This window comes from Pteropus vampyrus, unplaced genomic scaffold (genome assembly GCF_000151845.1).
Source record: "Pteropus vampyrus isolate Shadow unplaced genomic scaffold, Pvam_2.0 Scaffold572, whole genome shotgun sequence".
NCBI classification, from domain to species: domain Eukaryota; kingdom Metazoa; phylum Chordata; class Mammalia; order Chiroptera; family Pteropodidae; genus Pteropus; species Pteropus vampyrus.
Window position 1 is genome coordinate 558,445 of NW_011889353.1, and position 13,758 is coordinate 572,202.

General features: G+C 42.4%; 1 protein-coding gene across 1 annotated transcript; it reads left to right on the forward strand.

Annotated features, from left to right (window-relative positions):
* The first annotated feature begins 1,173 nt into the window (after nucleotides 1–1,173).
* GEM (GTP binding protein overexpressed in skeletal muscle) lies at nucleotides 1,174–13,086 on the forward strand. The gene is made up of 5 exons (XM_011384378.2): nucleotides 1,174–1,382; nucleotides 2,812–3,151; nucleotides 9,273–9,349; nucleotides 10,101–10,305; nucleotides 11,747–13,086. Exons 1-5 carry the CDS (start codon nucleotides 1,362–1,364, stop codon nucleotides 12,022–12,024), a joined length of 921 nt encoding a protein of 306 aa, XP_011382680.1. The 5' UTR covers nucleotides 1,174–1,361; the 3' UTR covers nucleotides 12,025–13,086.
* The last annotated feature ends 672 nt before the right edge of the window (nucleotides 13,087–13,758 follow it).

A 13,758-nucleotide genomic window follows, 5' to 3' on the forward strand; every position in this document is an offset into this window, starting at 1 on the left:
GATGCTGGTGACTTTGGCTGCTTCCTAGAGCCACCAGCCAACTCAGAGATGAAAATGGCTGGAAAAGAAGATGTTAAAAAGGCCAGTGTCATCTCCAAATACAGCGTCTGGGAGATGCCCATGTTCCCAGAAAGAGGTCACTGAAAACTTTCAGCTGGTGGTGTAGTGCAAAGAGTCAGGTAAACCAAGTTTTGAATCCTGACTCTGCCATTTATACCAGCTGTGTAACCTAGGGGAAGTTCTGTGGCCGAGTGTCATTTTTCTCCTCCATAGAATGGGAGTAACAATAAATACACCTTGCAGAACTGTGGTAATGATTGAGGTAGTAGAGAGGCCTAACAGTATCTACCAAGTATGGGTACTCAGAAGTACTTAGTAAATGGTAGTAGTAGTAGTTATTGTTATTATTCTGTGCCCTTTACTCAGGGGAATCTCTGGGGATGTGGGCCCCAGTGACTAGCTCAGGGCTCCACCCCATGGCTGGGAGGCATTGTTGGCTCCATGTCCAGGTCCAGCTATGGCAGGCAGTCTGGCACAGAGATGTTGCTGATTGGGACACTGATTAAATTCCCCGCTTGAGGAACCTCAGCATCCTGGCCCAAAGCAGGAGGGCCGGCAACATGTACTACTACAATGTAGTGGAACCTAATTATTTTTCAAAATTGTCCCTTTTAAGGTCTTGTCTCCTTTCCTCACCTCTCTCTGGCCCCATCTCTCTGGATCCGTGTTAGAGAAGTTTCAGAGTAGTGGAAGACACTCTTTCTCCCCACTTCCGGAGAGAATGTGACAGGAGGCGGGCAGAGGCTATTGTCCTTGCGGAAGATGCAGCTAACACAAGCCCTTGCTTCTCAAAGTGGCTGCAGCTCCATCCTAGAGGCTAAAATCTCCGCGAGCCCGCTGATCCCTGTTTTTGGCAAAGCTGGGCTAGCAACTCAAACTCTGCTTCTGTCTCCGTCCTTTATCCCTACAAGCTCGCAAGTGCTTTGCTGGGAAGCGCGATGAAGTGGCATTTAGTGTATTTTTCCATTTCCCTGCGTCCACCTGGTAAAAATAAAATAAATCAAAATAAAGGAACCCGGGACTGAACTGTCGTTATTTTTCAAAAGGGGAGAGAGTCACATGACTGCGAGGAACTGATTTAGCAAGACAGCTGCAACTCGGAGTTTGCTGCAGAGCCGCCCCTAACGGCGGGGGTGCTGACGTCACGGAAAAGCCCCGTGCGGGTAGGCGGGCGGGCGCGCTATAAACCGCCAGGCGGCGGCGGCTGCGGGCGCTACACCGAAGGCAGCTCCGCGGGAGCACCTGCGCTCTGCGGCCCGGGATCCCGGCGGTGACCCGCGCACCGTCGCACTGACACCCAGATGCCCACCTGGCCCAGCCAGGTAAGGGGTCGCTTCTGGACTGGCCCTCCCGCCGCCGCCGGGGGATGATTGGGGAGGGAGTGGGCGTTCCCGGCCCGAAAAACTTTCTATGTTGAGAACTGAACCCCTGGAACATGCTTTCGGCATCTTGGTTTTCCGGGTAGGGCGGAGTTTAAGGTGAAAAGAATGCCATTTGTCATCAGCAGGTTCCTCAGTTCAGTTTAGTAGTAGGAGGGTCACCTCTTCCTACAGACTGAGTGGTCAGAGGGCAGCCCTCAGTGATACTTCATGTTTTTGTTGTATGAATGGAAATGTGCCAACCGAGGCGCTGCTTGTAAAAGTAAAAAACCGGGCGGACATCCTGTCTAGAGGTCGATGTGTTGGAGTGTGGAGCGTGGGGCCAGTGTGGGGAGGGGAGTGTCTGTGCGCTTCTCATTCTCATGAGTGGATCTTACTGATTAAAATGAGAATGCGTCTACTTTATCTCAAGCAGTTTGGGAGAGCGCACCTCCGTGCAAGGGGAGGAGGTCTTGCAAAGGGAAAGTTGTAGCCAAGTTGTTGAATGTCATTTAGGAGAGTCTTTGGCCTTGATTTGCTTCAAGAGGGTGGAAATCTGAGTTAAATTAAAGAACTCTCAGAGCGGATGTCGTTTAATAAGAGTGAAGCATTTTCGCTGCAAATTTGATAGGTCTGAACGTGAGCAGGTCATTTCCCTGCCAGAACAACAAGGCTTGGGGCTGGGATGTTTAAACTGATATCTGTGGGCAAGAGAGCAGAGCTGAGGCATAAACCTTGAACAGAATCCCCACCCACCCCACCCAGTCGCATATAATAGCTTATTCAGGCAGCTAGAGAGCATCAGGGCAACTTTACTAAACATGGAAGTTCCAATAAGTGCTTGTCCAATACAGCCAGGGGGAGTGATGTCATTGCCACGTGTTTCCCACCAAGGCACTAAAGCCCACTGGATGCTAGTGCAGTCAAGAGCCATGTTTAGACAAGAGCAGCGAACCTGGCCTGCTGATCCCCAGCTCCATTAACTCCTTGATTTTCAAGTTGTCTCTGAAGACTGTGGTTCCTTCTGGCTACCTCTGTACCAGCTCTGAGTGGGATCCCAAGGTTTCCTTGAGGATGGAGGAACCTCAAGGCCAGTGGGTGATGCTAACGGTATTTTTTTTCTCTGCAGATGCCAGTGTGCCTGAGGAGCTGATTACTAATTGTGTGTGTGTGTGTGCGCTCGCGCGCGTGTGTGTGTGTGTGTGTGTGTATGTGTGTGAGACTAGTTGAAAGCCTAGATTTGGGGACTGTTTCATTGGTGTTCCTTATGTTAGGACTCTTTGGATCTCACCCCATCTAATAGAATATCACTGATGACTAACTGTGTGCTTTAGCCTCCTGAGCGCTTGCTCATGCTTACTAATGCTAACATCTTGGCTGCTTTGCTCTTCAGGACCCAATGATGACTCTGAATAATGTCACCATGCGCCAGGGCACTGTGGGCATGCAGCCACAGCAGCAGCGCTGGAGCATCCCAGCCGATGGCAGGCATCTGATCATTCAAAAAGAGCCCTATCACTACAGCCACCGCAACCATCACTCTGCTGCCCCTGAGGACCACTGCCGCCGGAGCTGGTCCTCCGACTCCACGGATTCAGTCATCTCCTCTGAGTCAGGGAACACCTATTACCGGGTGGTGCTGATAGGGGAGCAGGGGGTGGGCAAGTCCACTCTGGCCAACATCTTTGCCGGTGTGCATGACAGCATGGACAGCGACTGTGAAGTTCTGGGAGGTAGGTGGCCCAGCCCCAGTGGGCTTCTGTCCATCAGCAATTGTCCAGGCAGAAAGAACAAGTAGGTGGGTCATTTATCTGCAGAGCTGGGAACTGTGATTATGCATTCTTGGCCCCGGCTGGGGAGCTGAGTCCCCGGAAAAGCCCTGGCACAGGCCTGCGGGACAAGAAAATGAAAATGCTCATAGATAAAACCTGGGCTAGAATGGGAATGCCTTAGATTCCAGTTCTAAAGGGACTGGGGGACACTGATTAAAGAGAGCAGAACCAGTCGGACTGGCTCTCACCTCTGGCTTTTGCCAACTCCAACCTGGATCTTTCAAGAGCTCAGTGTAGACACAGCTTTTTTTTTTTTAATGGTTATACCTAAAACAGATTTGAAAAACTGCTTCATTAGTTTATTTCCACCAATATTAGAATCTTCTGAAGGTGTAAAATAGTTTAAAATCTGTATTGGTAATATTGAAATAATATAATATTTTAAAATATTTTGAATTATAACGATGATACATATGTTTGTATAGTCTTACAGTTTTTAAAGATAATTTTCCCTGTACAGTCTCATTTAAAATATTATTTAAGCACTGCCTATTTCCAAAACTGATTTGAGGTGACATGATTTCCAAAATGCATTTATGTTTCGAACACATGTAAAACATAGCATTATATTGTGAGAAATGATACGAAGATCCTACTAGTCAATGGCATTCATACAGTGTCTTTCAGCCACAGCCTCCATCTTAGCATGCATGACCAGGGTGGCTGCATGTCCCTATTTGCAGCTGTAGAAATGAAGAAAGAACCTTCCAGTTCTTGCCCAAGTGGCATGGTCTGTCCGTACTCTCGGTTGCGACTCACAGCTGAATAACAGACTTCTAGAGTAGGAAGTCACCTTAGTGGTGACTTGGTTCTGCCCTGTACTTGCTGCGTAGGAATCCTGCTCCTTCCTCAGGACTGTCTGCCCACTTCCACTAAGCGTTTATTCTTCTAGACTGTCTCCAGTGGCTGGCAGTTCACTGCTTCATAAGGCAGTTCCCGAACTGGTCTGTAAATCGATTTCTCCTCTCACATTGGAATCTCAGGGATGATAGCTAAGCAAGAGTCAACAGAGAGATAGGTTGTACAATTGCTTTTCTCTTTCATTGTAAGGGCTGGTGAATGGCTGTCACTGTTGGAGAAAGGGAAGAACTAATATCTAGAATGCTCATTTGGAATGGGAGAGGGACTTTATTGGGTGCCCTATATTTGCTACAGTTTATTTTGGTGCTCACAAAATTTCTATACTCAAATGAGTGAACTGAGTTTCAGGGATACCAAGTGGCTTATCTAGAATCACCTACTGGGTTAGCTGGGATTCGAACTCAGGGTTTTATCATTTTAGTTTAGCAGTGCTCTCATTCTCCTGTTGGTGGGGAACTTGCTATGTGCCAGGACTGTGCTAAGTAGTTCCAATCATTTTTTTAGATAATTCTCACAAAAATTAAACCAGTTTGGCACTTAATATTCTTATTTTACAGGTGAAGAAATCGAGGCTTATGAAGTCAGATGACTTTCACAGGGTGAAAAAGCTAGTCTATGGTATGGCCAGGATTCACACCTAGTCGTGATTGAACCCACATCCTGTGTTCCTTCATTGTACCCTGCAGCCCTTGGATTTAACATCCAAATGCTGTTAAGTATGACAGCACTTTCTGCTGTGTTTGGTCACATGCCTGGCTCTCTGGTCCCCAGTGATGAATAAGATATGGCATGACCTCTTAGGAAGTAGCTGAGTGTCAATGGCTAAATTCAGAGCAGGCCAAAATTCATAATGACCTTAAGTAACAATTAAGTGCTTTGGAGATTGACATAAGAAAGTGATCAATTGAGAGTTTCTGTTTATTTTTTTAAGAGGGAGGAATTGAAAAAGTTAGTGGATAGCAGACTTTCAAAAGTGTTTGTCGATTAGAGTGGAGTGGTATCTGTGTAGAGGGTGGTATCTCCATAGACTAACTCGTATCTGGGATTTAGGAAGGCAGGGAAACCTCTGTTTAAGGTGGGTGGAGAGGAGACTCCTTTCCTTGTCTCTTCAAGTAGGGAATCTTTGACAACAAGAAGCTTCTCAGGTGACCCATCCTATCTAATGTGTCCTATTAGAGTAACTTAATTTATACAGACTAGGATTAATCCCTTATCTGTAGGTGGCTATAGGAATCACTGGGTGGCTTTATGTTTCCCAGAGGAGGGTTTTCCAAGGCACACACCTACATCGTTTTTTTTTTTCAGCATTAACCGACTATCAGAAAAAAAATGACACAATACTCTCATCATTATTTTTCCTAATAAAGATGAATGTTATATAGTTATATTGCAATAATCTTATGACTGTGTACACATTTAATGCTGTTCATTCATTTATTCATTTATTCTTCATCCCTGAACAGTTACTGAACATATAACATGGAACTTGGTGAAGCATTGTGGGACGCGTAGAGTTGTGGGGCTTCTTCCCTACAGATGCTTACAATCTATGCAGTAGAGATCAGATATACACCAACTATAATTCAAGATAAGGTGTGATGAGTGTCTTGAAAGAAGCACAAGGACAGTGCTGTGGGAATTCAGAGGAGAAAATATTACTTCTGGCTGTAGAAAGCAGAAAAGGGTGAATAGAAAAGGTGGTCTCTGAGCTGGACTCTAAGGATTTGGAAGCCCTGAGATAGGCAAGAAGGCACTGTACATGCACACAGGAAGTACCGAAATGAGCCACTGGATTTACAGTCTGGTGATGTGGGTTTGGACTCCAGCTCTGACACTGACCTAGTTGGATGCTCTTGGATGAGATACACTCCTCAAGCTTCTGCATTTGTAAAATAGGGATAATACCTACTTGGTAGGGTACTAAGAGGATTAAAGGAGATAACATGTATTAAGCATGTAGCATAGTGCCTGGCACATAGCAAGTACAAAACAAACATTAGTTAGAGCTAATTCTGAATCAACCATTTTCTTTCCCTGGGCTTATCTTTCAAAACTGATACTTTTGATTGCTTGAAGTCCCCATCCACTTTGGTCACTCTTAACTGGGGCCCAGTGAGATACAAAGAGGAGACATGAGCCTCCAGAGGAGAGAGGACAGTGTTCTTAGAGCAGGTGTTCCTTCCAGGGTTCCTTGGGATCCATGGGGCTATGAAAGCCACAAGCCATTGAGAGGTTTTGGGGAGAGGGATGCTGGAGCCTCGGAACTTTTGAAGAACTGCAGGAGTCGATTCCAGCATGTAGAGAACACTTGTGCAGGTTCCACACATAGCACTTGAGTTAGTCTTGGGCAAGAGGGTCCTTCAAGTGCAGTAGGGGTCACATGAGGAAAGACAAATGAAGTACACTAGCCCAGCGAAAATGGCTAGTGACCATAATCACCCAATCATAGAAACTCCATCCTGCCCCAGCAGAATGGTCTCTCTTGATATACAGAGTGTGAATGTACATCCCCAGCCTTTATCAAGAGCAGTGGGGAAATGAGGATTTCCCCAGACCCAGGTTACAAGCCCATGGGCCTCAACCCTTTCTCCACACATGTTAACCCAGGGCAAATTTCAAAGGACTCTTCTAGAATTTTATTTCTTTTATCTCCCCTCTCTTCACCTGATTAGCACCTGAAAAAGCTAAAGGGTGAGTGACTAGGGAAGAAGAGAATCTAGAACTTTGACTGCAGGCAGGCAGGCCCTCTCCTGCCTGTGGAAGGCTGTCAAGCAGGATCTTCGTGTGCTTTGTGTGCTTGTATGTAGCCAGAGGCCAGGTGTGGGGTTTGTATATGCACAAAGCAGGGTGGAGATGTATTGTTTTAGGCTCTGGAGTTTCCAACACAATTTTCAGGCAGAAGTAAATCTGGACAGAATGATCCTGTCAGGAACTTTCCAGAACAGCAAAACACTTTGGCTCTACTTTCACACTGTCCTTAGTCTGTTTTTATCTTTGGACTTATTCTGATCTTACTTAAACCAAGAGAAAGTTTGTTTGCTTTTCTCCTTAGCTATTGGAATACAGTATGTTTGTCTTCAAACTTTTGGTGATTCAAGGGAGTCCCTTGAACATGCTTTTGAGTGATGGGCTGAGTACAGAGAAAGTGCTTTTGTGAGTTTTCTGAGTGCAGGGAGGGCTTTCAGAGAAAAGAGAAAAAACTTCGAGCAGTCAGCCCCGCACCTCCTCATCTGCTTAGGCTCTGATTTCTACAACCATTTGGTTGTATAAATTTGCCTGTTGAGGTCATGAGGCCTTACTCTCTAGTAAGCCAAATTATATGTCCCACTGTGATCCTATTCATGCTGAATATTGTGGAAGGCAAACATGATAGGCATAATAGATTTTTAATGTCCCAATGGGGCATTAAAAATCACCACTGATTAGAAGAATGATACCTAAAGGAGGTGGGGAAGCGGACAGAAACACAGAGCCATCCCTGGTTAACTTCTCATTTGTTCATGTTTTTCCTTTCTTTCCCAGTTCCTAGATGAAGAAACATTAAACCAGGAACAATGCTTTTTAGAAACTCCTCACTATTACAAAACAAGAATGTCCTGGTTCCCCCTGCATAGCGCTCTTAAGCTAGGATTTACTTATAGTAGAAAATGCCAAGTATGGCAAGAGCCAACTGCCTCCATCTGAAGAAGTGATAACGGCTAACATTTACTGCATTTCTACTTTGTATCCAGGCTTAATATATGTAATTGTTACACAGCCCTAAGGCATGGATACTCTTATCAATCGCACTTCACAGATGAAGAAACTGAGGCCCAGAGAGCTTAAATAAGTGATCCACAGCCGCCTGGTTAATAGGGAATGGCACTCAGATTCCAATTTAGGTTTGCTTGTGCTCAGTTGTAATGCTGTATGTATTATTCATTCATTCATTTGATAAGTATTTACTGAGCATTTGCAATATACCAGACACTGTCCTGTGTGCTGGAGGTTATAGCAGTGAACAGAACAGATGCAAATCTCTGCCTTAACATTCTAGGGGATGAGAGGGTCAAAAAATAATACAATAAGTAAGTTCAATGGATTGCATGTTAGATGGGGGTAGGTGCAACAAAGAAAAATAAAGCAGGGAAGGGAGTAAGGAATATTAGGAGGGATGAAGTATTGCAATTTTAAATAAATGGTCAAGGAATACCTTCCCCAAAAGGAGGTAAGGGAACAAATCTTCTGAATATTTGAGGGAACAGATTCTAGGCAAAAGGAACAGCAAGAAAAATGATTTCAAAAGTCATTATGAAAATTATGTTTCAAATGATGAAATTCAAAACAGGAAATCTCATTGTGAAAATAGAGTAGGGATGGGCCCACTTGTCTGGAGTTGATGGAATCCTTCTTGTAAAAATCTGAGTTAATTCAATCTCTGTCTGCCCGATTTTCCTGGGCTCGAGTTGCTCTGGCTCATTGCACTGTGTTCACCCTTCATCTACACCTGACCTGGGCTCAAGTGCAGAGAGGAAAGTTTCCATTACCACGTAGAGAGCTGAAGGCTGCACTTCTGCTGTACTTAAGATAGAGAAAGAAGCCTGTTTATGCCTAGGGAACTGTATTTTTTTTTTTTTTTTTTTTTTAGGAAGAAAGTTTCAGCCGAAACAGAGATAGTCTCAAGATTTGTTTTCTTGCATGTCTCAAAAGAAATGTCTCTGAGCTCAAAGTTGCTGAAATTGCCAGTGAATGTTCAGTAATCACCCAACTGCAAGGTGCAGTGAATTTCCATGTAAGGCTTACGAACGGGGCTTACAGTGCCACTGGACAATTAGTGTTTTTTCATGGCATCAGAGCTTGAATCTGAGTCAAAAACTCTAAAGTGAGTTTATACTCAAATGATTTTCCTAAATGAAAGGTTTAAGAATGAGGAAAATGAATGCCTTTCGTTTAGTGATACACATTCAACGAACTTAGGCATTCCACTTAGTAAGTAGTGGAGGAATATTCGTAGAATGTTGTTGAAGGTGATAAAAATTAGCAACTTGCCTTGGTCTACATTTATATAATTAATTGCTTATTTGGCACATTTATTTTCTAGGATGATTTTCTACATGACTGTCTTATATAAAAGTTTTTATCTATTTGCTTGACTCCAATACCACTGTGCTTTCTTTTCTAGAAGATACATATGAGCGAACACTGATTGTGGATGGGGAAAGTGCAACAATCATACTCCTGGACATGTGGGAAAATAAGGTATACAGAGCCCAGAGCGCTCTATAAATTCCTTCAGGGTTTGCCTTCCAACAGACTGTTCGATGCAAGAATGACCTTGCCCTTTTTGGTGTTCCAGATGAGGCAGGCTCATTTTCTTGATTAAAAGCTTTTATTTTTGAAGTATGACACTGTTCTAAGGAACAGGTGATTCACAAATGAGCTCTGAATAACAAGCAAGTTGCAGTGATTTGCTCTTATTCTGTTCAAAAATACAAAAAAAATATTTGTTTTAGGGAAGGTGCCAGCAAGTATGAATGATAATTTTAAACTGTATAAAACCATATTACTTGAAGTTGACATTCTCAATACTAGTCTTCAACATTTGATTTTTAAAGATGTTGGGCTTCTGTGCATATGTGCTAGACTTTTTATTTATTGAGAACCTTCCTATTCTCATGAAAGAATTCTTAATTTTATCACTTGGGATGGGCAAAAGGGGTTTTTTTGGAAGTCAGATAAGGCTCATTTTCAGTAGTTTAGATAGAAATTGGAAATAATGTTTGGCAGAGCCATTGTGTACTTTATTAAGTCAAGCTGTAGGAGGAATTGGACAGTAAAAGCCTTTTGGCATAAGTACTTTAGGGTCTGGCAGGCATTATGGGAGTTAGAATAAGTTTTCTTCCTTTCTCACATCAGCAAGGGTACTTTAGGATACATGTATTGTTTCTTTGTAAATTGATGCCTCATTTACTAGGCCAACCTGTGCTCATGGAAGATCTTATTTCATTAGGGGGAGAACGAATGGCTCCAAGACCACTGCATGCAAGTCGGTGATGCCTACCTGATCGTCTACTCCATCACAGACAGAACCAGCTTTGAGAAGGCATCTGAGCTACGAATCCAGCTCCGCAGGGCCCGCCAGACAGAGGACATTCCTATTATTTTGGTTGGCAACAAAAGTGACCTGGTGCGATGCCGGGAAGTGTCTGTTTCAGGTAAGAGGAGTGGTGCTAATGGCATAGAAACAATCTCTGGTTCACCTGCATTTTCTTTCAAACAGGTGTTCTTCACTTCCTCTTTCATGAAGCTGGATTCATTAAAATGCTACATGGAGTTTTATATATACTCTGAGAATCCTACATTCCTATTAGGTCATCTCTGTGCTGGGTGCTGCTCCCTCATCCATCTTGTCTACCTGCAGGATTCCAATCTCCCCACCCACAAGGGTTTCCCTGGGATTCTTTTAAGGAAGAGATCATGCTCAGGGCTTTACTGGCAGTTCCCAACCTTTTTTCCTGCTTCCTTCTATTCTCTAGGGAGATCTCAAGAGTTCAGGGAAGTGGAAGTAGCATCTTCATCCAAGAAGGATGGGAATTCTGATTTAAGGGAACTGTGGTGAAGAGTTTTATTGAGGATAAGTATTCTACTCTGGCTGCCTCTATTTCCTGTAGACCCTAGAAACCCTCCTCACCCCTCACCCTTTGCATCCTAAATTTCAATTAAGACATCAGTTTGATGATGTCACACACATTTTTTTTTCACATTTAGTTTAGGCGTAATTCCTTTATACTGAGTGGATACCCAAGTGCTTTGCCAGACTCTGCTCAAGAGAAAAGAAACATTAAAGACTTAATGGACACAATTAGTTTGGGAATGTCTTACTCTTAAGTGTCTACAGTGATCACTTTTTCAAATCAAAACTTGGACACATGATTATTAAACACAATGGAACATTTGAAATTGGGACTTTTTCAGAAAAGCTTGTTTGTATAGTTTTCTGTAATTGAATCATATATTTGTGATGTCTTCAAATTTTTTTCAAAATTTCTCATCAAAACTTAAAAAAATATTTTTTTTGAGAGGAGAGCCATGTAGTAGCATTCTTATTTTCAGTTCAGGAAACTGAGTCAGACGAGAGTTAAGAATGTAATACTGAGAATAAAGCAGTCCTGGATTCACATCTGCCGTTTACTGGCTTTGTGCACTCCCTCAGGCGTTTAAAAGATCGCCCTCCCCTCAAGTTTCTTCATCTATCTGTAAAGGATAATGTATTTTTCAAGACTGTTGTGAGCATTAAGAAATGTTTATAAAGCAGTTACTAGCACATAGTAAGTGCAATAAATAAAGTTATGGTTTTTACTGTTATAATAAATCTTTCTATATTCGATGAACTAGGACCTTCACACAGTGAATTTGGTAGGCCAGATCTAAAGCCCATCTCTCCAGCTTCTAGGAATCTTCCTGTGAGACTCTTTGCTTCTATTTATGTCCTGAGAGGACATGTGTCACAGTTGCCTCCTATATTCATTCATCGCCCGTGATACTCATTACCTTGAGGACCATTTAAAGTCAGCAGTCCTCCAACTTAGCTATGTATGGTGTGGTATCATACTCTGCTGCCCCTCTGACTTTCTTCTCTCCTTCTCCCCTTCCCAGAAGGGAGAGCATGTGCTGTGGTGTTCGACTGCAAGTTCATTGAGACCTCTGCGGCTGTCCAGCACAACGTGAAGGAGCTGTTTGAGGGTATCGTGCGGCAGGTCCGCCTTCGGCGGGACAGCAAAGAGAAGAATGAGCGGCGGCTGGCCTACCAGAAAAGGAAGGAGAGCATTCCCAGGAAAGCCAGGCGCTTCTGGGGCAAGATTGTGGCCAAAAACAACAAGAATATGGCCTTCAAGCTCAAGTCTAAATCCTGCCATGACCTCTCGGTGCTCTAGGCACCCAGAGCAACCCAGATGTCCCCCTGATGGATGTCGTTGAGGGCCATTGGGACTGATAATCTATATTAGATTGGATCCTTAAGTATTGTTAGGTGTGGCTTCCCCTAGTACAGCTGGGAATTGTGTTACCCTCATGGGCAACAAAATGCATGGGAAATGAAAGATCTTTGTAAAGAGTCAATATTTATTTACAGGAAAAGCCTGATCTTGCTACTTGAACACCCAAGACTCATTAGAGGATGTGTTTGGTGTTCACATGTGTTTCCTCTCTCCTTTGGATAGTAGAGAATTGAAACCCACAATAGAATGCCTAGAACAGTAACTTTTCATTATTAAAATTTTTCCCAGTGTTCTGATATGTGAATTTGAGGCCAATGGGTCATAAACAAATACAGGAACACATCAAAGGGTTTATTTAAAGGAGGGAGAACTTTCTTTGTATCTTACATTCTAGGACTGAAGAACTGGGCTTGTCATGATTATGACTATTAGCGCTCCATCAAGCTGTGAAAAGAAATGATGGACCTTGCTGGAAACTAAAGCTTAGCCAACAATTCTTGTTCAATGCTCACAGCTGGGAACCAAAAATTTGTAGAATTGGGAACTCATACATAGGTTTATGGGTTTAAAAATTATATCTTTACTTTTGTGTCTTATTATTTTTTATTCAGGGGAAATTATTTTAATCAAATTCTATTTAGTCAAACCACCTTTTGTGTTTCATTATTTTTTAAATCATAGGGCCATCATAAAAATATTTTTAAAATCTAAGTTAATGATAACCTAGAGTGCAAAATGCCAAATTTAAAAATATAATCAAAGGTCTGAATTTTTATAAAATACAAAACATAAATACTTATAATACTTTGAGTTAACTCTTGTATGCCACAGCTCTGCTCTATTTATTGTTATTTTGCAAAATAATATCATTTGATAAACATATCTATGACATATTTCTTAATAAGAAAAATGTCCATTTTATTACCATTTTCTATCTTTTTCAGAATATGTAAATTTTTACCTCTATGTCTTTTAATAAATAAAATCTTTGAAAAAAAAGACATTCTTAAATGTTTTTTCTCCCCAACCAAGATGATTATAATTACATGTTTTGATATAGCTCTTAGAATAAGCACATTCTAAAGAAATATACTTATTATTTTACTTCTTTTTATTAGCAATAGTCCAGTCTTTATCTGTTTTAAAAAGTATCCTTGACGTCTCTTCTTGCAACCAGGATTCACAGTAATGCAAAGTTATTTTTGGCAGATACAATCGGGAAATATTTGGGGTCATCTAAATTCTAAGTTGTAGTAAAAGCCAGGTTGATGTTTTACTTTGGTTTGGCAAATTCTGGCTGAACAGATGTGTCTTGCTTTGCTCCCTGAAGGCTCACGGTCCTAAGCTTGACTAAAGCATTAGAGGAAATTATAAAGGATTACAAGAAAAAAAAGAAAACTGATGATTTTTAGCCTAAGATCTATACAGGCAAGGCTTTAACCAAATTCTCCTCTCTGACATTAATACAGTTTGACGTTAATCGTGTGGCATCTAGCCAATGGCAGTGTGTAACTGTTTTGCTGGAATGGAATTTCCTGGTGTTTCTCTTTCACATCTTCTCTGGCTCCTACATATGCCCTCTTTCATTCTCACCTCCTTGTCTTCCTGAGTTTGTAATCTGACATACACTAATAGTGAAAATCGTGGGGCCTCACGTATTGACTAAAGTAA